The sequence below is a fragment of the Theobroma cacao genome, chromosome 6 (assembly GCF_053813885.1).
Source record: "Theobroma cacao isolate CCN51 chromosome 6, ASM5381388v1, whole genome shotgun sequence".
Taxonomy (NCBI): Eukaryota; Viridiplantae; Streptophyta; class Magnoliopsida; order Malvales; family Malvaceae; genus Theobroma; species Theobroma cacao.
In genome coordinates, this window is record NC_142644.1 from 25,454,951 (window position 1) to 25,475,516 (window position 20,566).

Here is a 20,566-nt window from a genome sequence, read left to right on the forward strand (position 1 = left end):
TACATTGCCTTGGAGGTTTGCAATTGTTTATAAATCCAAGTGCTGATCTTCCAACTTTGTTTCTACATTTTTCAAGGAGTACACAGAAAAGCGACTCCAAAATTGTCAAATAAATGGATATCATAACTGGAAGAGGAATATTCATATTGGTTGAGAGGTAATCATAATGCATCAAGGAAATGACATTTCCAGAGTGCGGGGATCATAGTGTCAACGATCAAAATTTGCAATCACATATATATTGAAATACAGCTGGTAATGGTAATAGAATTAACAAAAAAAACAAAAGAGGAGGGAGGAATGGAATAGAGAACAAATCAACTCGATAATACTGCTTGACAAAATTACTCATAATACAACAAAAGGATGACTCTGGTACTTGCAGCCTACAACTTTTTTTCCAGAGTAGGGAATATGGGCATGGTTAGGTCTTCAAGGGAGCCTTTTTCTCTCTATCAGATATTCGAGCTGGAGCAGTTGAATGTGATTTGAAGCGGCCTCTCCCTCCTTCCTCTTTTTCCTGGAATATCCAAATCCCTTTTTCTTCAATTTACTTTTCAATAACAATTACATAAACAGCCAAGCAAGTTCTTGGATTGTTGGAAAACCAGTATTAAGAAGCCATGCAGAATGAACTAGATTACCATGAAATGAGTTCACAGATTCAAATACCTTTTTCTTTACAATCTGAACAACATCTTCATCCTGCAGAGACTGCGAAAGACCACAATGTTGAGGGTAGTGCCTTGCACTTGTGCCCCAGACTAGAACATATTTGACATCCTTTAGCAAATTCCTATGTATGTGATTACAGAAGTCTTCAACTGTACAGCCACCTCTATCCTATCTCATACAAAGAAAAATGGATTAAGAGAAAGGAACAAACAGTAGGAGAACTTCCTGCCTAGATGTAACAGCATATACCATATAGAGTAAATGCAATGATAAGAAGATATGTGGCATACAGCAGAGAGAACAACAGGATCAGAGAAATCAGGTTGCTGGCCTTGTGGTTTTGTATATACTCTCACAAGTCCCATCTCTTCCCACATCTTTGAAAGTAGTCTATCTAAGTTCAGCTGCATAAGGAACAAGCATATAGGTCAACATTTTTCTCAAACCACATGCACCAAATATAAAACTGATAAGCAATATTTTTCTCCAACTACTTCCGTCTAGAATTGTGTTCTTGATGTATAATCGATAGCATGTTGGTGTTCATTTTCCAGAAAAATGTAGTAAACATCAGATCTCATAAAATACATGATTACTAATGACTAGCCAAAAGCTAATAAATGAGATAACACGCCAACAGTTTCTGAACATGGAAGTAGAAGATACGAGTTGCATTTTTAAACCAACAGTATACTCCCAACTGCCATTCACATTTAAACCAAGGATAGAAGAACATGCCTTCAAGTTGCAGGTTATGACAACAGAATTTGGCTGCCGGGCTAACTTATCCACATCATCAATACCAATCACATCTATCTTGTTGTAAACATATACACACTTAATGTATTTGCGGTTTCCTTCAATGACATCTATAAGATCATCCACTGTGGCATCCTCACGAAAGAGCACCTAAAAAGAACCCATCAGGAATACCTCAGTATAACAAAACACCATTTGTAAGAACGACTGAATTCAATCAAATGTGAAATTTAATCAGTACAAGACTGCATACCTCTGCATTGTGAATTTTATATTCATGTAGAATCTGATAACAAAGTTTCTCATCCACATGAGTTAAAGGCAAAGTGCTGTTAAAAGAGATGCCTCCAGTTTTTTTCTTTTTGAAATATATCTGCAAATGAAATAAAGAAATCCAAAATGAAGCAGACCAGAGCAATACATACTGTAAGATATTGGAAAAAATAACTCATTAGAATTTCCATATAATTTGAACTAGTCAATGCTAAACCATTTGTAATGTGAAAATTATTCTTTTTTCTTTTGCCAAACAACAATACAATACTTTAAAACCTGATGCACATAATATATTATTAACAATATGAATGCCACATAGACAACTGTGAGGGATAAACTTACTTGAGGTGGTCTCTTGTTCAAACGCAAACCCACAGCTTCCAGTTCCTTGGTTAATATCTGGCGATGACCCTCACTCTGAGGTTTCAGAAGCAGATTACAGACACAAGAGAAGAGTCGATAAAAACTGGGGAAATTACAACAGCAAAATAACATAACTCCTAAAAGTTTTATGGTAAAGGAAGCCAACAACAATGAATGTTCAGGATTCAGGAAACAGACACAAGTAGTGACAACACTGACAAACTATAGTAAAAAATAAATGTAACATTAAAACGACTTGTGCGTCTGTCAACAGTTTAAACCACTTGTAGAAACTAGAAAGCTTGAAGTATGCACAACTACAACAGCATGGGTTGAAGCCTAGTTAGAGAAAAATGGGAGAGTGAAATCAGCATTAAAAACAAGAGAAAAAGAAAGAATGATTCTGGACAATTAATGATTTCTGGAGAACTTCAAACCTCTTCCAACAACAATCCAGAAGAAAGAGTGCACATCATGACAAGCAAACACATGGAGGTATTGGGAAGGTTCCAATCAACAAAAACTATTTTGCATCTTACAATTACACAATCTTAGATGTGCAATACCAGCCAGCATGTTTTGTCGTAAATTAAAGGAAAAGGAGAGAGCCTAATTTCCTTCCATGCTTATCAACTATTGCTTCTAAATTTTTCCAACCAAGCCTTACACTAACATCAGAATTCAGAACAGTATTAAACATTGCTCTATTAAATTCCTACGTAACACTATCATTTTAAAGCATCCTATGAAAAATTTTACCATATTAAGCAAAACCACCAGTAACACAACAAAAACTAGCATTACGATATAGATACTTACTTTAGAGGCATCAAGAACCATCAGCACAAGATCTGACGACTTCGCAACAGCGATAACCTGAGAAATGAGAGATCCATAAATTTATCGAATCAGAAAACTACTCAACCAAACTGACATAAGAATGGATAGAACATATCATAGAATGGAACATTAAGTAAAAAAAAACAGACATAACATTATTTTTTTCTTAGTAGGAATTTTGAATGTAGGTCATATACCACCCCCGCCAACTTCAACATAATACCTTCCAAAAAGCATGTTAATCATTCTATCCAACAACATTCAATAAAAATTTTACCAGGATTTCCCCCATTTGACAATGATAGTTTATATACCAAGAGATGACAACATGCATCACCAGGGAAAACTAGAAGCTGCAAATTATTACCTGCCTCCCACGTCCCTTGCCTTCAGAAGCACCTTCAATAATTCCAGGAAGATCAAGCAGCTGAATCTTAGTATCATTGTAATGAATGATACCAGGAATGCAAGTAAGCGTTGTGAACTCATAAGATGCAGCTTCTGAATGAGTTCCTGTTAACATTGTTAAAAGGGTTGATTTCCCCACACTGCAGTCGCAATACAATGCAATAGTTAGCTTCCTCTCAAAAGCACATATGTCCACAGAGGGTACAAATGCATGTCAGCAAATATACATGTGCACAAATGCATGTTCGTACTAAACTGCAAGCACAATATGTATTTTCCTACATATTCGCACAAATAGATTGAGCAAGCAGGCTAGAGAGGGATGGCAGAATAAGTGTACTGGCAGTAATTGAGTAATATCATCACTAGATTTATCTTAAGTGTGATAAATCAAAATCATCTTACTACAATACAGGACTTCTACTTTTTTCAATGCAAAAACTCTTAATTTCTTTATAAAAAATTAAGACACATGCAATCAAGAGATAAAGGTACAGACCTTGGAAATCCTATTAGTGCAACGCGTCCATGACCAAATTTTGTAACTTCAAAACCTTCTCCACCTCCGCTAGAACCCTGATTCACAAATTCAAAAAGAATTTTCAAAAAATGACAAAGAGGAAGAAAATTGCATGGAAAATGTAAAAAAAAAAAAAAACTAGTGCAATCTATAATAGATTACCAGCCAGTCAAACAGACAGGTTAATTAAACAAAACTCTTAAAATAATTAAACATCTAGCCACACAAGAAGAAAAATTAACTCATTTGAGCAGTTAGATATGGATAAAGCTGTAGTCAAAAAGAGACCATCCCACCTAGAAAGTGGAAAATCAAAAAAAATTAAAATAATAGGAAACTAAAAGCCCATTATAAGATTTACGAAGTGTTAAAAAGATGTAAAGATGTAAAATTATCAGCATGAACAAGTACATTAAAATGTGGCAACGTAGAATTCAGAGAAAAATTAAACATGCATTCATGATATGCAAAAATTTCAGAATCCATTCATATTAGATAAGAAACATTCATACTTTTGGTGGCTCTAGTAATTGTGTCCTCAGCTTTGCAATCTTTGCCTTCAGCTGACCAAGATGGTACTCTGCATATTCAGTGAAAAGATAAAAAAACATTAATTAACCCAGTCAATGTTTTCAATAGGATTAATAATTATCAAATACCAAAAAATAAAAATGGCCTTGAAGTGAAGGGAAAAGAAGCATCAGTTCATGTATTAAAAGTACATATGCATGTCAAGACATACAAATATATACCTGTGGCCTTATTTTTCTGGGTTCGAGCCATCTCGGCTTCAATTTCTTTAATCCTCTCAATAATCCCCATTTTTTCCTGATTTCAAGTGCTACCACTAGAAATAAGAAACACGGGCACAGGGTTAGCTTCTAAAAGATGCAATTATAGATGTATATAAAATATAAAAATGCAAAAAGAGGTAAATCCTACATGATCGTGCAAAAGCCATTACATATTCAAAGACAAGCCACACTTTGACGAGAACCCAATTATACCACTAGACGAAAGAAGCATTATTTGGGATAAAACTCAATGCATGCCGCGTTTGGATGATGAGAAGTGATGGGAACAGGGAGTAAAAAAACCTTTGTGAATGTTTAAGTAATTCGATTCCTCTTCCTTTACTTCAATCACTCAATAAGTACATAAAATAAATCATGAAAGAAAAATTGATAATATCCGATAAAAACAAATGGGTATTGGAAATAGTTGCCAAAAAGCAAAACGAATTTAGAAACGAAAATTATATATATCCGATAAAAGGAAAATTATATATATCCGATAAAAGGAAAATTATTATATATATATATATAAGTGATAGTAACTTCATAAATGTACAGAATCGATTGCAAGAAAGAAATAAAGAGAGAGAAATTTGCTATGAATAACTCACCGGAACGGAGTGAAAGGCGATCTCCAGAGCAGAAAAGAGGAAGAGAGAGAGAAGAAGGGAGCAAGTAGAACCGGATACTGGTAGGGCTCAGAAGTCCCGAAGAAAAAAAAATGATGGGACTTACTTTTGAAAGCCCAATTATGGTACGAAGCACATTGTTTTTTGGGTTTAGACCGGTCAGGCCCCTTAAAGCAGGGCCTGATCAATCAGTTATGCAGTGAGACTATTTACGAATGACGAGTTCGAAGATGGTTCATACATTATAGCTGTTATCATAGTCAGTCTGTTTTACTTAGAGCTGAAAAGGGGGTAAAGATTAGGACAGAGATTGGGGGAAAATACTTAAAACACCCCCTAGAGTCGAATCTGAATTTTTTTCTTCTCGGTGAAAGGACTCGTCCCAATCAGTTTAGTCATTGCACACTTGCAGCATTCAAAGTCGTTAACTCATTCCCTGAAACCTAGCAACAACCAACAGCAGCAAAGGACCCCTGGTCGATCTTCAGCCATTTGGTACATGCAGTTTTCAATTCCATAAGTTGTATTGAAAGGCCATTCTGGTTCAAGAACCAAGAATGCCTAGTTAGCACAGCATATGTTAAACAAACTCCACATCTACCCATCCATCCCAAAATCATCAATTTTACGAAAAACACTTCTGCTAGATAGTATAGAGAATTAGAGCATCTTATTTCTAGTTTAGACAACTAAAATCTATTATTTACAATGTTACAAGTATCCTGATCTTGTTTCATTTACACTTCTGCCACCACATGCAGCCAGCTTGCTCGCACTAAGATTTGGTGGAACCTGTGACTGTATCTCAGCAAGCTCTCTCACACGTAACAAAATTGGTGCAGGAATGGGCATCGAAGGATGTTTCCGTGAATTTACCTACATTATTAACCACAATGAAACCATAAATGTCTCCCCTTTCAAGAGAGGATGCAATAAAAACATGCAGAGAAGCTATTCTGTATTGGAGGATGTGAGAGAGGATGATTATGATTCGGCTGCAATTTGTTGTACCATTATTATTCAGTAACACCATTGAGCAAGAAAAAATTAGAAACAAAACTTGATATCTCACCCCTTTGTCCACAGGTGTCTGGGCAAAGCTTGCTTTCAGCAGATTCCTCCATTTGTCCTGAAAAATAACATTTATCAGAAAAAAAAAATATTTTTCCCAGTCATAATCCAATTTTTTTTATTAAATCATTATGGCAAAATTTTATTCCTTTCAGAATCATTTATTTTCTGACTACAATACCCATATGCATACCTTAAGATCAACAGAGGTTCTATATGAATAGGATGCAAAGGCAAGCCTTTTGATCTCAGACCATCTGCCAGCTCCATACTTAGCAACACCGTCAACTAGCTTCATGACCTCCGAGAGAGTCCAGGCTCGATGATGTTTCCTTCTAGTTCCACCCTTTGCTGTTGGTACAGTAACAACATTATCATCTGAACTATCTCCAGATAGATTTACATGTTTTAGCCCCATGTGTTGCCCCAGCTCAGCTGCTGGCTTCTCTTTCTTTGGTTCAGCTACAACCTGTTCATAGAAACAGAACAGCAAATAAGCAAATACAGTCCACTTACAATCAGCTAAAAAGTACAGACTTAACATAATATTATTTCAAATAGCAATTCTTACTATGTCATATTCCACAAGGATGTGAAAAATGAACAACAGCACTTCTACTACTATGAAAATAGCAATCATCATTCCTGCCACTCTTGAGTTACTGTCTAGTATTACACTTGCTATTCACCTTCAAAACTCTAAAATTTGCCAGGTATCAGGCACTCCTACATAAAAAGCTAAAGACGCAAAACAAATGCTTTTCTGCTCTCTCCTCATGTACCTCTCCTACGGATACTATCTAACACTGATAGTGATGGACACATATACTCCCATCTCAGTACTTTCAAGCCCAAATAGAGACTGTTTAAGACTTCATGAGTATTATTTTTGCATGTTACCATCACAAAAGCAATGGACACAGAATAGAGACCACAAAAGATTAAGAGCTCTAGGCCTCAAAAGGAAGGAGACCACCCTGGCAACAGAAATTAAAAAACAAAAAATAAAAAGAAATTGACTACAGACAGACAAGCTAGCAGTTTGGCCACAATCTATTTAGCCATAAATATGAAAGATCAGTTTTATAGATAATATACGTGCACCTTTGTTGCCAAGCATGAAGTGTCTTTTTTATTTCTCTTTTTTTCTTTGGTCAGAAAAGGATGTGGGTTAATTTATAGGCTTATAGCTTGTCTCTAAACAGGAAAAACATAGTTCACATCATAGATATCATTTGCTCTTTTTACCTGTTGCAGAGTTTGCTCAGGAGTAGATCTGGCTTCCAAAACTTTGTTCCCACTACCATTGTCCATTTGAGAACTGTGTACATCAAGACCCTTCTTTACAAACGTTGTTGTCATGCCCATGCCACTGGGATGGAATTTCTGCAGAAGGCAATTCAAGTTGCATCAGTACCATAACCTCAACTGTCCACAAGATACCACTAAGAAATACGAGATAGATTCCTAATAAAGCATGAGTAAACACACTACTCCAGAAAATATTGGTCAAAGCAAGAAGTAACAGAACATTCAATTCACAGAACTAGATATTCAAAGCCAAACTAATATTGCTGAGATCGATAAGAATTATTTTATCTTTTTCACATACCAAAAGAGCCATAACATTCTTCCTTGGCCGGCTTCTTCGAACCCGATAAACACATGGAACCTGAATCCCAGATCCTCCAAGGGAATCCAACCTCGTGATAATAGTTCTCCCATCCAAGGAGCCATTTCTAGCAGGTCTAGCATGAGATTTTAAAGCCATGGGTCTAATCCCTATATTTTTAGCTGAAGGAATTAACCTGCCACTGTACTCTTTGGACTCTTCTTTAGAAAGTTCTTCAATATATCTCCTTGTTGGCTTCCGAACTCTCTTTGCAGCTCTCTGCTCCGCAGCGAGATCTTCACTATAAGTGTTTTCATGGCTGTTACTTCCCAATCTCATCCCAGAAGTTGTTTGATGCTCATCTATTTGACTACTAAGGCTATTAAGCAAATCTTCATGGTTTTCAACTCCAACTACTGGGTGGTCTTCGCTAGTAGCCCCATCCACATTGTTACAACTATCTTCTTTAACCTTTTTCACCAATTTATTGTCTTTGATTACAAAAGTTGTAGTAGAAACATCACAAGAATTAGTCAATCCCATGGCAATCCTTCTTTTAAGCCACTGCTTGTCCTTGACAGTAGTGTCTCGCCCAAATGTTGCCTTAAAAACTTCATGAAGTTCTTTAATTGATAAATTATCCAAGCATATTTCCCCCTTCAACTTGGAAAAATCAGGTTTTGAACTAATACAGCCTGCAGAAGTTGATGATCCACCTTCTATCAGCTCATCTAGAGGTTTTGAGCGCTCCCCAACACTCCCAGATTGGGTAACATGATTGTCACTCATGCATTGTGTCCCAGAGAGGACCGTTTCCTGCAAAGGAATTTGAGATTGGAGCTTCTGATCAATACCAAGCAATTTATCATGCTGTTCAGAACAGTGGCTGTCTACATTCATATAAGCAGAAGAATGATCAGGAGATCGACATGATAAGCGGAGCCTCTCTTCGTGTTTGACCTTGTGCAACATTTCCTCGATGTACTATAGGAGATATTAAGACCAAAAGGGATCCAAGACAATTAATAACACAATAAATACTTTAGGTTCAAACCATGTGCTTGTATATGTACAAGCAGGGGAAAGAAAAAACAATGAAAGAACAAAACCACAGAGAGAAAAGAACCTAAAAAAATTATGCAGAATATGAATTTAAAGAAGGAAAGAGTAGAGTAGAAATCATCCCCCCACACCAAAAAAATATGGTTAGTATTGTTTTCTTTAAATAAGAATTGTCAGGTAGGAAGTGCACACCCATGCAAATTAGCTAGCATGTAGTTGCTAAATCAACATTAAATTTTGAAAGAGATTCTTATATGTGACATGAGTATATGTAAGTTCTTTATCCCCTATCTCAGCTGACTTGATTTAAATATAACAGCAAGAAAACTAAAAATAGGTTCGATTTCTTCACCTTTTTCACAAAAAAGAAGAAAACAACCGATAGTTCACGGGACGATGAAGAACAAAAAATAATGGAGAAATGTTAGCATGGATGTAACTTAAACAAGTAGACAGTCATCCTCACCAGACACAAGTTCTGCGAATTCCAAGAAGATAGTTTCCACTAAAACTGGAGTAAAATTGCCAAAAATTAAGAATTAAGGCCCTCCTAGAGTGTCAAAACCCATATAAGTAAATATCAACATAAACACCAAACTCAAAAATAAAGCTTGACAAAGTGTCTTCAAGAGAAAAGTCAGAGAAGATCAAGCCCTAAGCAATGTGTTAGATGCAAACATGAAAAGCATCCACTAATCCATTTAAAGAAACTTAAAAATCCAAGGGCAGTGAAAGCTGGAAATACCTCAAGGCGTGCACTTAACTTTTCAGCATCAGCTTCTGTGTTCTCAGATTGTGACAAACCTGATACATATTAAACATTCAGAAAGGTTAAGATATATAAAAATATCACAACACAATAAGGACATGACAATGATCATCCCATGAGATAAAGTAGACATGGCAAGACCAGGATGCAACATTAGAAATCAATAATTTGAACAAAGCTACCCACTGCATCTTCAAATACAAAGCTAGATTTTCAAGTAAGCCTTTTCCGAAACTGTATTGCTCAAGTTTTAATGCCTAGATGACAATTTTATGGATCTAATTGTTGTCTGCTTTTAGTTTAGCCATTTCCATGAGCTTTGCTTTCCTCTAAGGAGTGTCTCTTGTACAAGTCTTCACTACTCAGACTATACCTAATTGATATTTGGCACATTTTAATTGATTGATGTATATCAAGGAAAGGTGTAACGTGCATATGTAAAAGTTGATAAAAATGGAAATATCTAGGAAACGGAACAGAAATACACAAGAAGCATGCAAACCAATCAGTCCAGACCACCTGAGCAGATAAAAACAAAATTAAAATCACAAGCGCAGTAAATTAAGAAAGCCCAATTCTGCGGTTACACTCAGCGGGCGATACACTTTCTTATCCTATTCTAGTAGGTGTTTAAAATGTTTCATGATATAGTTACTAAGAAAACTGTACCTTCTGAACTTTCCAACTGAATGCCAGAGGATGACACTTCATTAGAAGTGCAACCTAAAGCCTGCCCAGTGTCTGCAACAATATGGATTTCACGCTTCTCATTTTCCAGCAAACCCTCAACCTCCATAAGTTCATCATCTGTTGCGGGCACTAATCTCCCATCCCCCTCAACCTATATGGCATAATTCAATTTAAGATTGCAAATAAGAATAAATCAAACCTGAGGCTACATGTGCGCATTTTTGCATAGAATTAAACTAGGAAGTTAGAAATTATTATTGATTCACCACTGATCACCTATTATGTGTCAATAAATAAAAGCTCTTGTGTTTCCACACTTTTGGCAAAACTTAAGCAGTTGTGTGTCTGTGCTGAGTGAAGCCCACTATGTGTTGTTAACATTTTGAAAATCACCAAAAGGGGCTAAAATTTTTCAAAAGATATATTCCTCCTCATTCCGATATGTAAAAGCATCACTCCTTATTAAACAAACTTGGTAACCAAGCACACTTCAAGAAAGAGATTGAAGCTAATCAAGGCAGGCCAAATCCTTCCCTGACTTTAACTAGTTTTACTAAGCAAAGCTCAAACCTGATTAACAGCTAAAGAACAAAAATGAACATTACATTCCAAAATATGGTATTACCTTTCTAGAAACTATAGATTCTACGCCGATCATAAATAGATTTAACTTTTAAACAATATTTTGATATGACCACATCGTTTTTAACTGAATCCAACCTCCACTCCAGGTGATCTAACCTTGTAATTCAACCAAAATTTAAATATTTCTTTAGATTACAGTCATGTTATTGTTTTCTAAATGAAATGGTGGTGTACATTAACCACATCAATTTGTCTTACTCAAACCAGCTAATTTGGCCCACACCTAGAACCAAAAGACATGTTCTGTAGAAAACCCTATACTTCAAAAGACTTTTAGAATCTTTTATCTGACACACAGTCAAATGACCTCCTCACTAATTCTTTACATTAATGTAGCTCAAATTTTAAACTAAAGCAAATCTGAGTCAACATTCTTTCACCAAAGACAGGTGAAGAAGGCAAAAGTTCCTCACATATCAGTAGAATAGAACAATTAGAATAACATATATTGAAAGAGGTACCCGAACAAGCTTGTAAACAACCGGATCAGCAACATGCTTTGGTGAAGATAAGGCAGAGTTATTTTTCTCAAGGCCGGTCTCTTCAAATTTCCCTTCATTACTCCCCTCAACTAAAACCACTGTTTCCATGGAAAATCCACGACATGCAGCTCAAATACAAAAACTGGAAAACAAAACCAAAAAATAGCCAAGTGGATAGACACATCAATTCGCTTTTCCATCTCAACAAGAAAAACTTTATTCATGCACAGGAACACAAGAAAACAAAGAAAAAAGAATTCAAATTTTTGCACTTGCAATATTAATACAATGATTCATTCTGTCATTTAAATTATACTCGCTCAACAATCAAATAACCTAATTTCTTGAGTTTAGTACTAAATTCACTCAAAATAGTCCCAATTTTAACACACGCCTAGAACATTACAATCTAATCCAATATCTTTCAAAGTAAAACGTAATTAAACCCAACAACTACATTAAAATTGCTACTTTTATTCAAAATTAACTTTAAAAGCTCCTTTCATGCACCAAAATTCCCATATTCCATGAATTGAAACCCTAATTCTCAAATTCTAACAACCTACCTAAAATAAGCTCGTTTTCTAACAAGTTATATTTCCATACATAAACGAAGAAAAAGAAATAACACAAAAACTTCACATATTTCTACAAATAATCAAATAAATTGCATTTCAACTTGAAAGAAAGGGAAATGAATGAAATTTTAAAGAAAAAATTGAAGGATTTTCACTCACCATAGGACTGTGATTGCTGACCGAGTTGACTCAGTCCCTCCAGACGATAACCAAAACAAAAAAGAACTGAAAAGCGACCGATTTCGAAGGAGTTAGAAGTGTGAAAACTGAGCTGATAAAACGAATTAAGGAAATGAGAGAGAAACTTGGCGATAAGATAAGGATTTTTTTTTTTTTTGAGTACTAAACTCGTGCGTTTTTTCTTTTCTTTTTATCAAGCGAGTGAGTGCCTTCTTTCTTGGCTCGCTTTTACAGTACGCTGTGTTTACTGTCATACAGTTCCGGATTCCAAATTTTCTGTCAATTGTATTTTATAAAATGGCGTAGAGTCCGGGATAGTTTTCGGGGAGGCCATTGCCTTTTTATGTACAGTTTGCAGGATACTTTTTGTTCGGTTCGCTTCACAAGCGTTTTCTGCTTTTCTTTCTTCTTTATTTATTTGTTTAAAACAAAGAAAAAAAAAACGTTTTAGATTGTATGGGCGTTGGGATCTTTATTAGAAAGCGATCGGTGTTAAAATAAAGTAATAATTTCCTTTTTTGAAAAATAATTTAAAATTGGTATTGTTTTAGTAAATAATTAAGACTATTTTATTTTCATGTGTTGGCACTATTTTATATTTTATTTCTCATAACCCTTTCAAAAGTTCTAATATGAAACTTTGACTTTCGGTATCTGAAACTTTGCAGCTTTTATATAATATTTATATATATATATATATATATATATAAAAGCTAAAAACTGAAAACAGTTTTCTGATGAACACAGTTTGTTACTTTAATTTTTTTTTTTAATGTAAATGCATAAAGGCCAAAGCAATTTCTTGTGGAGTTTGTTCTCTTCCTGCCCAAGAAAGGTTTGATGTTGGGGAAAACTAAGTGAGGTCGCCATGGGAAGCCCACATCGAACCCAACAAGCGTCTCCATAAAGTCCCATCTCATTCCACCTGCGTTCAGCCCAATATTTGTCAGGTTTCATATCTGTGTTCTGCTGTGAGTGCGAAGGTTTTTGGTTTCATGGCCTTTGGATTCCATTTCAACGCTCAACAGTTAAAACTGGTTTGAATTCAAGCTGCCTGACAATAATGCTGGAGTCTAGAACGTCGGGAACGTCGGGGCTTTGGCTGCAACTGCAACTGGAGGTCGTGATGGTTTCGAAAATGAACAAAGAAAGGCACCGTAAAATTGTCATTATTTGCAGCTTGGGTGGATCTCATTTCTTTACAAAACAATTGTCACTAGCTTGCTAATGTACGCAGTTGGTTCAGCTAAGGAGCCAAAAAAGGGCACTTATAGATCAAAACAGGATAGGTACAACATAAAATGAAACTCCAAATTCTTCAAGTAAACATTTCAATCAAAGAACTTTAATTATTGAACAAAAGACCGACAGTACACTCTTTACATCTATTCATCGAGCAATGCCACTATAACTTGAGGGGCCGGCCTCAACACCCTTTCGGATTCTAGAGGAAAATACCACCATCCTGCATCTATGTTTCCTTTGTCCTCGCTAACCTAAAAAAACCTACAACTTAAGCTGCTGCTAACCCCTATGTGAGTCACATGGGGCAATCTTCTTCCCCCTTGAGCAGGTGGACGATGATATAATCTGGTAGCAATGTAGTAGGTACTTGCTTACTCTTGGGATCCCATCATCCCAATAATCAAGTATATATGATCTTCACCGAGATACCAAGAACACCCTACAAAGATAACATAAGAAATAAAGTAAGAAACCAATTAAAAGAAAAGCAATATAAAAAGTTGTAAAATTGAACAAAACGTTCATTGAAGAAAAGAGCAAAACTGGTCCTTATATTAACAGGAAGACGACGACCAGATGAAATCGTGCAACCATCCTCAAGAGTTCATGCTTCAAGGACGCTGGGTCCTAAGTTAATTTCCTCTTACAATAACCTGCATCATGTTACAGAAGAAGAAGTTCTTTTCAAGAAGGCATAATAAGAGCAGTAAGGCCAAGTGATGAATTCAATGTCTGTTCATACCTCATATTCCTTTGCCCTACTCTCCATAATAAATCCAAGGACAAGAACAGAAAACAGGTCATTCAAAAAAGATACTACTATAAATAACATGCCCTAAATTTCTAAGGTTCCAATTGAAAACTTCAATATGACATGCTCGCTTCTTACTTCTTTTAGAAATGTTTTGCACTAATATCATATTCATGTGCCTTTATTTACTAATATGCGTGTACGTACGCGCCTGTATAAAGAAAGACAAAGAGATAATGAAGGTGTAGGAGTTCCCGAACTCCAAGAACTTGAATGAGTAGTTCAGAGAGACTAACAAAACTCCAATTTCATATAAGCATCATTGAGGATCCTCTTAACCCACCATTATTGGGAAAGGGAGGAGTAATTCCGATGCTAACGAGGAAAGAAACTACTAAAATTCCACTTACAGCAACATTTCGTCAAGCATAAATTAATATGTGGGGAAATTCCCTGGGAACTACTAACATTATAAACATGGGTTTAAGTTCAAACTTTTTACCTTTCATTTTAGCTGGTCTGGGTGGCCTAGATGATGGATCAAAGAAGAGCAGATGGCCGGATAAACAACCCCTAGAAAATGGAAGTCTGAAAAAAGTTATGATACTTTTATTGGGGAAAATCGGACGGCAAGAATCTCGATTCGAGAATCCAACGCTTCTGATTAAAATCAGGTCATGTGGGGTCTTATGTAAAAAGTTTGGCCCCACCAGGGGTAGATAAGGAATTTCAGCAGTCGACGGGTAAAAGTTATCCGTAGTCGCGGGAAGGGAAACGGTTGGACAAGGAAGAAAAAAAAAAACCAGACAGAAACGATCAAGGAAAATGGCGGGTAACCTGTCTTACTCAACTCTCCTTAGCCAAACTTATCTACTTTTCCCTTCCCACAATCCTAGGAGAACCCTGAATTCTTCTTTCTTCGTAAACATCGAGAAGCCAGCTCTTACTCATTGCTCCGCCAAGAAGAAAATCGGATTTGTGGATCAAATCCTCGATTATATTGAAGGTTTAGTGTTTCTTTGTTTTCCTATGTGCTTAGATTGGATAACACTTCTACAATTTTGTTTTTTTGTGTGGTTGCATTGGTTTATAGGGGGTCCCAAGTTAAGGAAATGGTATGGGGCACCTGAACTATTACCAAAAGATGGATCGGTTGTCGACGAGGAGGAGGATTATCCAGGTAAGTTGTTATTGGAACCTGGAAAGGTTTTAGTTGTAAGAGAAAGAATTTGATGATGAACTATATTCTCTCGAATTTCCAGAGGATGAAGTCAGGGATGCAGTTTTAGTAACAGATGGGGATAGTGACATTGGGCAGGTATTAAGTTTCCTTCCATATATTTCTTATAGCCTTTTAAGTACTTCCCGACGGTTGATGCATTTTGAGCTTGTTGTAACTATTTTATGTAGATGGTGATATTATCGTTGATTGTCAAACGAACTCGAGTGAAAGCAATTGTGAAGGACAAGCGTACAGCTAGTGAAGCCTTTGGAACTTATGTTCAAGTGAGTTGATAAGGATATACTTCAGTGAACTTGCTCCATATATGATTCCTGTCAGTTTATTTTCTTAACGATGGTATCTTGTGTTTCTTTTTTATCTTATGGAATGTTTTTCTGTTGTTTCGGCAGTCAATTTCTGGAGATACAAGTAACAAGATATTTGTAAAGAAAGCTCTTCGAGGAGTTCGTGCAATCATATGCCCAAATGTATGTGCATCTCTGATCCTGACCAATACATTGCTCCTAATCAAAATATTGGTGTATTAATAGCCAGTTTCTCCATTCTTTCCAGTAGTATGCTGAAAGCTACATAGGCATTAGTATTACTAGTCTGAAGACAGGAGAACGGAGTGGTCTGAATTGAATAGGTACTAATTTTTAATTAGACAGAGAGACAGGGCGAACCTAAATGGGTGGTAAACTTGCAGATTGCGCATACTTGTGTGCATGACTCCATTCAGAAAATTGTAGGCAAATATAGTCATTCTTGTTGCTAAGTTCCAAATTTAGCTTCCCACTTAGTGCTTTCCTGCATGATGTATTCAAAAGAAATTTAAAGAGAATTAAAATCTTTCCTATCATTTCCCAAAGGAAATCAAAACGAATTATTACAAACTCTTTTTGACAGTGTACATCATGCATCCATTTTACCATTTATAATATGCTTCGAAGCATTGCTATTGGTGCTCCCCTTGCCATCAGCATTTACTAAATTTCCTTTTTCTTGTCTTGCAGGAAGGTTTCCTATCTAGTGTTGAGAGCTTGAAAGGTGTTGAACATATAGTTCTCTTATCTCAGGTACTCCCTCTCCCCCCCCTGCCCCTTTATCCTGAGGCAAGACAAAAGGCTCTAGACAATGTTTATACACTATTGTGTTTTACAAAGGTTGCAGTTGTCTATTTATAGAGCTAGCAGTGGCATTCAAGCTCTCATGACAAACAATTCAAGAAAATGGGCTGAGAAAGATGAATCAGTGCTGATGGCTTCAGGAATTCCATACACCATAATTAGAGCAGGAATGTTACAAAATACTCCTGGAGCAACACAAGGTTTCAACTTTGAAGAGGTAGTTTCATTAGTCTTTGAATAGACCGAGCATGCTACATTATGGTACCCCGTTAGTCTTCTTCTTGCTGTTAACTCGAAATTGGAGCAAGATATACAGCAGTAGTCAGTGACTGGAAAAGCATGGCCTTTTGTTTCACTCCTCGTGCATATTCACAATGTTGACTACATATTGAAGCCCTTTTTCCTTTGTAACTAGTTCCGGGAAGAAGTCAATCTAAGAAACTTAGACAATCCAAATCGAAACTATTTAATGTAATATTTTATGGCATCTGGATTTAACTCTTATTACGGACCATAAAAGGAAAAGCAAAGTAAAGAACCTTTAGAAGGTTTCTCAGATGCTCTTTGTCAATCACTTACTGTTTTGTTCCTTGATTCTTTGAAATCAGCAAAACTGGAATAAATCTGTTTGATAAATTGGAGAGCATATATAGAAATGTTATAAACAGAACCTCTTTCCATTGTAATACACTCAGACAAAAAGCACTAACAGTTCCTATGAACGCTATCATTTACAGGGTCGTGCAGCAAATGGAAATCTTAGCATGGAGGATGGTGCATCTATATGTGTGGAAGCACTTGAAGTTGTCCCGCAAACAAGATTCACATTTGAGGTCCGTGAATAAGCATGTCTACATCTACTAAGGGAAAAAAAAATAAAACCCTAAAATATATAGTCATTCACTGAATAGTTCATGCCACTGCTACTTGTAGTCAAAATTCTGGGACAACTCTGTCATATCTGTCATTCTTTTATATCAGGAATCAAAGGTAGACTAGTTTGGACTATCTATCTTGGTATTTTAGACTAGGGCAATTAGTGCTCTCAAATTTATTCGTTGTCGTTCAACTACAAGCTGCATTTTCAAATGCAGAGATTCCAGCTTGATTTTCTCAAGTACTTGAGTTATAAATTCCTTCAAAAAAAAAAAAAACAAAACAAAAACGATTTACTCATTGCAATGAAAAGGTAGTCATCAACAAAATGATGTCTGAATTGAAGTGGGAACAAAGAATATCTGTACAACGTGTAGTGGAACTGTTCAAAAGGCAATGGAACAAAACATTCTTATTTTAAACCACCTTTTTCTTATTTATTTTCTCTTTGCCATTTGCCCTTTTCTTTCCATCCTTCTGTTTCGATCATTTTCTGTGCGAACACAGGTCGTCAATGGAGGAGAGAAGGTTTTGGATTGGAAAGAGTGTTTGACTAGATTAATGGAGAAAGCAGAGCAGCAGCTGCCATGATCATACTCGAGCAAAACAGAAAGTGAACCCCATTTGTTTGTTTTGAAACCTTGTGCTCAGTAAGTTGGATAGTAAATTTGTTTGTCCTGCATTTGGACTTCAAAAGTTTACATTGAGGTTGGTCTACTGCAATTCTTGCGTTGTATTTTCTTACTAGTATGAATGCTGATTTTGAGGGCAAACTGAAAGATTTGACCTGAAGCAGCTATGATGAAGCTCACAGCAGGTTACATGTTCAACATCATATTTTCCATTTTTTTTATTAATACAATTTTTAGCTTGAAAATAAAAACATAAATGAAAGTAATGTGACTTAATGTTCATCATTGCTTTTAGAAAATCAAATTCGAGACCTTTTAATTAAAAATATTATATTTAATGATTAAAATATCATTATTTTAAAAACTATCGTAACTTTTGTTTATCGTTATGTTAAGACAACTTTGAATCTTTATTATAATATTAAAAAGCGTCAAATAATTCACATAATTCAAGCAAAAAAGATATATAAAGATCTCATGAGAATGTTTTTGGATTAGATACTCCATATGCGAGACTTGGCTGTATGATTAAAAATGCCATTGAAGAACAATGGTTAGTTGCTTAGTTGTAGGAAACAAGAATCGCAAGCAAGATGCTGGAGTGCAATGGACATGATTTGGGCTTCAGTGTGATCACAATAATGCTTAAATGCCCATAGAAATTTTCTTAGTGTTGTAACAATTTTGGGTCAAAGTTGGGGTGAGCATCTTTTGCTTGAATACATAATTTATAAAGATCTCCTTCTTATTCTTCTTCTTCTTCTTCTTCTTCTTCCCACCATCTCCATTAATATATAATTTAATTACATTCAAGAACAGAAATCCTCTTTTGTGTAATAAATCTATTATATATTGATTCTAAGGGTATTCTGACAGTATTTTAGTTTTTTTTAATCTCAAAAAGAAAACCAATGGAAAAAGGAAAGAAGAGAACAAAATGAAAAAAGGGGAAGAAAACAACATAAAAAAGAAAGAAAACAATTTGAAAAAAGGGCAACAAAACAAAATAAAAAGAAAAAGGTGTTGGTTTTTGTAGCTTTTCTAATTCTTTATTCTCCAAATCTATTTTTTTATTTTCTTTTGAAATATCTTCAAATAAAAATAACATGATTTAGAATAACTTAAGAAAATTTATTAAGCATGTATATTTAGTCAATGGATTGGGGTTCTTTTAATTGATCAAAATCATTTTGAGCTCTTTTGGGAAAACAAAAGGAGAATAATAGGGAAAAATGTTTCATTTTCACTTCTTTTATGTTTCCTTCATTTTAGATAATTTCTTTTAAATAATATAATTTACAAAAAATTTTAAGAAAAATGTCAAATAGTAAACTTTGATGAACAAATTTGTATCTTTTAAAATTAAACAAAAAACATATGTTTTGAGCTTTACATGATTTTTTTAGATGGACCCTTTGCTTTGTAATGTTCCCTTGTTTCCTCTATTCCTTTTTTTTTTTATCCTTTTTCCTAAATATTTTCAAATAAATACTTTTAAAAATTATGATTTAAAATTATTTTTGGAAAAAAAATGTTTACAAGCATACATATTTTTGGATTTTTAATGTGACTAAAATGTTTTAAAATTTTGGTAAAAGAAAGAAAGAGAGAAAAGAGGTAGAAAAAAAATGAAAAAAAAAAGTATGAAACCTTTTTATCATTATATTTGTTTTCTCTTTGTTTAAATAATTTGTAAAAAAATAATCAAACATAAAAAAATTTTCAATTGATAAACTTTAAAATAACAGAAATAAATATATAGTCGTACATGTAAAAGAATATTAAAAAAATAAATTAGAACAATAATTACTTAAATGTAATAGATGAAATTGAACTTGACGACAACGATAGATGATCAGCTAATTAATAAATGAAAGGAAAAAAAAAAAAATTGGAAGAGAAGGGAAGTATGGAAGGATAGTTGGAGTACGGACACAATCTTACATTCTTTATTGTCTGATTCCTCCACTTCATGTGGAGAGCATGCCCAGCCTTTTTAAAACCAAAAATCTTCAAGTCTTCTCTCTCCACTCCCCATCCTTTTGAAAAGCCCTTTAGATTCCCCAGATTTGCGTCATTGCCTTTTCCATTTCCACATTGCAGAGAAGAAAAAGGAAAAAAAAAAAGAAAAAAAAAGAAGTGTGTTATCTTTGGAATATTTATTCACGTTATTTCTGTTTTAGCATAAGATTGACTTTGATAAGGGGACCCCATTGATTTTAAGTCCACAAAAGAGTTTCTGCTGCAGGTGAATCCTATGCAGAACTAATACTTGAATTTCATAGTTAGTTGATTGATATGTTGTTGAGGTCAGCTAAATGAATCCTTTTTTTTCTCAGCCATAACAACAGTGTCAA

At 35.1% G+C, this 20,566-nt stretch overlaps 3 protein-coding genes and 1 long non-coding RNA gene across 7 annotated transcripts; 1 reads left to right on the forward strand and 3 right to left on the reverse strand.

The window, feature by feature from the left end:
- Positions 1-150: 150 nt before the first annotated feature.
- LOC18596204 (developmentally-regulated G protein 1) lies at positions 151-5,406 on the reverse strand. The gene is made up of 12 exons (XM_007024533.3): positions 5,247-5,406; positions 4,594-4,688; positions 4,354-4,421; positions 3,821-3,897; positions 3,281-3,461; positions 2,893-2,949; positions 2,053-2,127; positions 1,688-1,807; positions 1,414-1,584; positions 966-1,079; positions 673-843; positions 151-520 (listed from the first exon to the last, which is right to left on the reverse strand). The coding sequence occupies exons 2-12, from the start codon at positions 4,661-4,663 to the stop codon at positions 425-427; spliced, it is 1,200 nt and encodes a 399-aa protein (XP_007024595.2). The 5' UTR covers positions 4,664-4,688; positions 5,247-5,406; the 3' UTR covers positions 151-424.
- A 363-nt stretch (positions 5,407-5,769) lies between these two features.
- On the reverse strand, positions 5,770-12,653 carry TRFL6 (TRF-like 6). 2 transcript variants are annotated; one of them, XM_018123330.2, is made up of 9 exons: positions 12,333-12,653; positions 11,575-11,737; positions 10,448-10,619; positions 9,755-9,813; positions 7,948-8,931; positions 7,584-7,721; positions 6,529-6,804; positions 6,337-6,393; positions 5,770-6,140 (listed from the first exon to the last, which is right to left on the reverse strand). In XM_018123330.2, the coding sequence occupies exons 2-9, from the start codon at positions 11,701-11,703 to the stop codon at positions 5,976-5,978; spliced, it is 1,980 nt and encodes a 659-aa protein (XP_017978819.1). In that variant the 5' UTR covers positions 11,704-11,737; positions 12,333-12,653; the 3' UTR covers positions 5,770-5,975. The 2 variants fall into 2 exon arrangements, with proteins under 2 accessions (XP_017978819.1, XP_007024601.2); XM_007024539.3 differs by having other exon boundaries at positions 7,948-8,763; positions 12,333-12,651.
- A 1,002-nt stretch (positions 12,654-13,655) lies between these two features.
- LOC108662617 (uncharacterized) lies at positions 13,656-14,993 on the reverse strand. 2 transcript variants are annotated; one of them, XR_016027143.1, is made up of 3 exons: positions 14,852-14,993; positions 14,172-14,251; positions 13,656-14,037 (listed from the first exon to the last, which is right to left on the reverse strand). It is a non-coding gene; the product is annotated as an uncharacterized LOC108662617 (long non-coding RNA). The 2 variants fall into 2 exon arrangements; XR_016027142.1 differs by having other exon boundaries at positions 14,172-14,948.
- Positions 14,994-15,093: 100 nt separating this feature from the next.
- Positions 15,094-18,407, forward strand: LOC18596206 (NAD(P)-binding Rossmann-fold superfamily protein). Of its 2 annotated transcripts, XM_007024540.3 has the most exons (9): positions 15,094-15,355; positions 15,443-15,529; positions 15,612-15,667; positions 15,760-15,855; positions 15,982-16,059; positions 16,588-16,650; positions 16,745-16,918; positions 17,439-17,534; positions 18,085-18,407. In XM_007024540.3, the coding sequence occupies exons 1-9, from the start codon at positions 15,175-15,177 to the stop codon at positions 18,166-18,168; spliced, it is 915 nt and encodes a 304-aa protein (XP_007024602.2). In that variant the 5' UTR covers positions 15,094-15,174; the 3' UTR covers positions 18,169-18,407. The 2 variants fall into 2 exon arrangements, with proteins under 2 accessions (XP_007024602.2, XP_017979258.1); XM_018123769.2 differs by having other exon boundaries at positions 15,094-15,529.
- The last annotated feature ends 2,159 nt before the right edge of the window (positions 18,408-20,566 follow it).

Excerpts from the sequence above, each read along its gene's own strand:
- TRFL6 (XM_018123330.2), bottom strand. The coding sequence starts at position 11,703 with ATGGAAACAGTGGTTTTAGTTGAGGGGAGTAATGAAGGGAAATTTGAA. Across the intron at positions 10,620-11,574 it reads TTGTTTACAAGCTTGTTCGG|GTTGAGGGGGATGGGAGATT; the intron begins GTACCTCTTTCA and ends TATGCCATATAG. Across the intron at positions 9,814-10,447 it reads TCAGTTGGAAAGTTCAGAAG|GTTTGTCACAATCTGAGAAC; the intron begins GTACAGTTTTCT and ends AATATGTATCAG.
- LOC18596204 (XM_007024533.3), bottom strand. The coding sequence starts at position 4,663 with ATGGGGATTATTGAGAGGATTAAAGAAATTGAAGCCGAGATGGCTCGA. Across the intron at positions 2,950-3,280 it reads GCAAGGGACGTGGGAGGCAG|GTTATCGCTGTTGCGAAGTC; the intron begins GTAATAATTTGC and ends CTCATTTCTCAG. Across the intron at positions 521-672 it reads TTCAGATTGTAAAGAAAAAG|GAAAAAGAGGAAGGAGGGAG; the intron begins GTATTTGAATCT and ends TGGATATTCCAG.
- LOC18596206 (XM_018123769.2), top strand. The coding sequence starts at position 15,175 with ATGGCGGGTAACCTGTCTTACTCAACTCTCCTTAGCCAAACTTATCTA. Across the intron at positions 16,919-17,438 it reads AAGGTTTCAACTTTGAAGAG|GGTCGTGCAGCAAATGGAAA; the intron begins GTAGTTTCATTA and ends TATCATTTACAG. Across the intron at positions 17,535-18,084 it reads AAACAAGATTCACATTTGAG|GTCGTCAATGGAGGAGAGAA; the intron begins GTCCGTGAATAA and ends GTGCGAACACAG.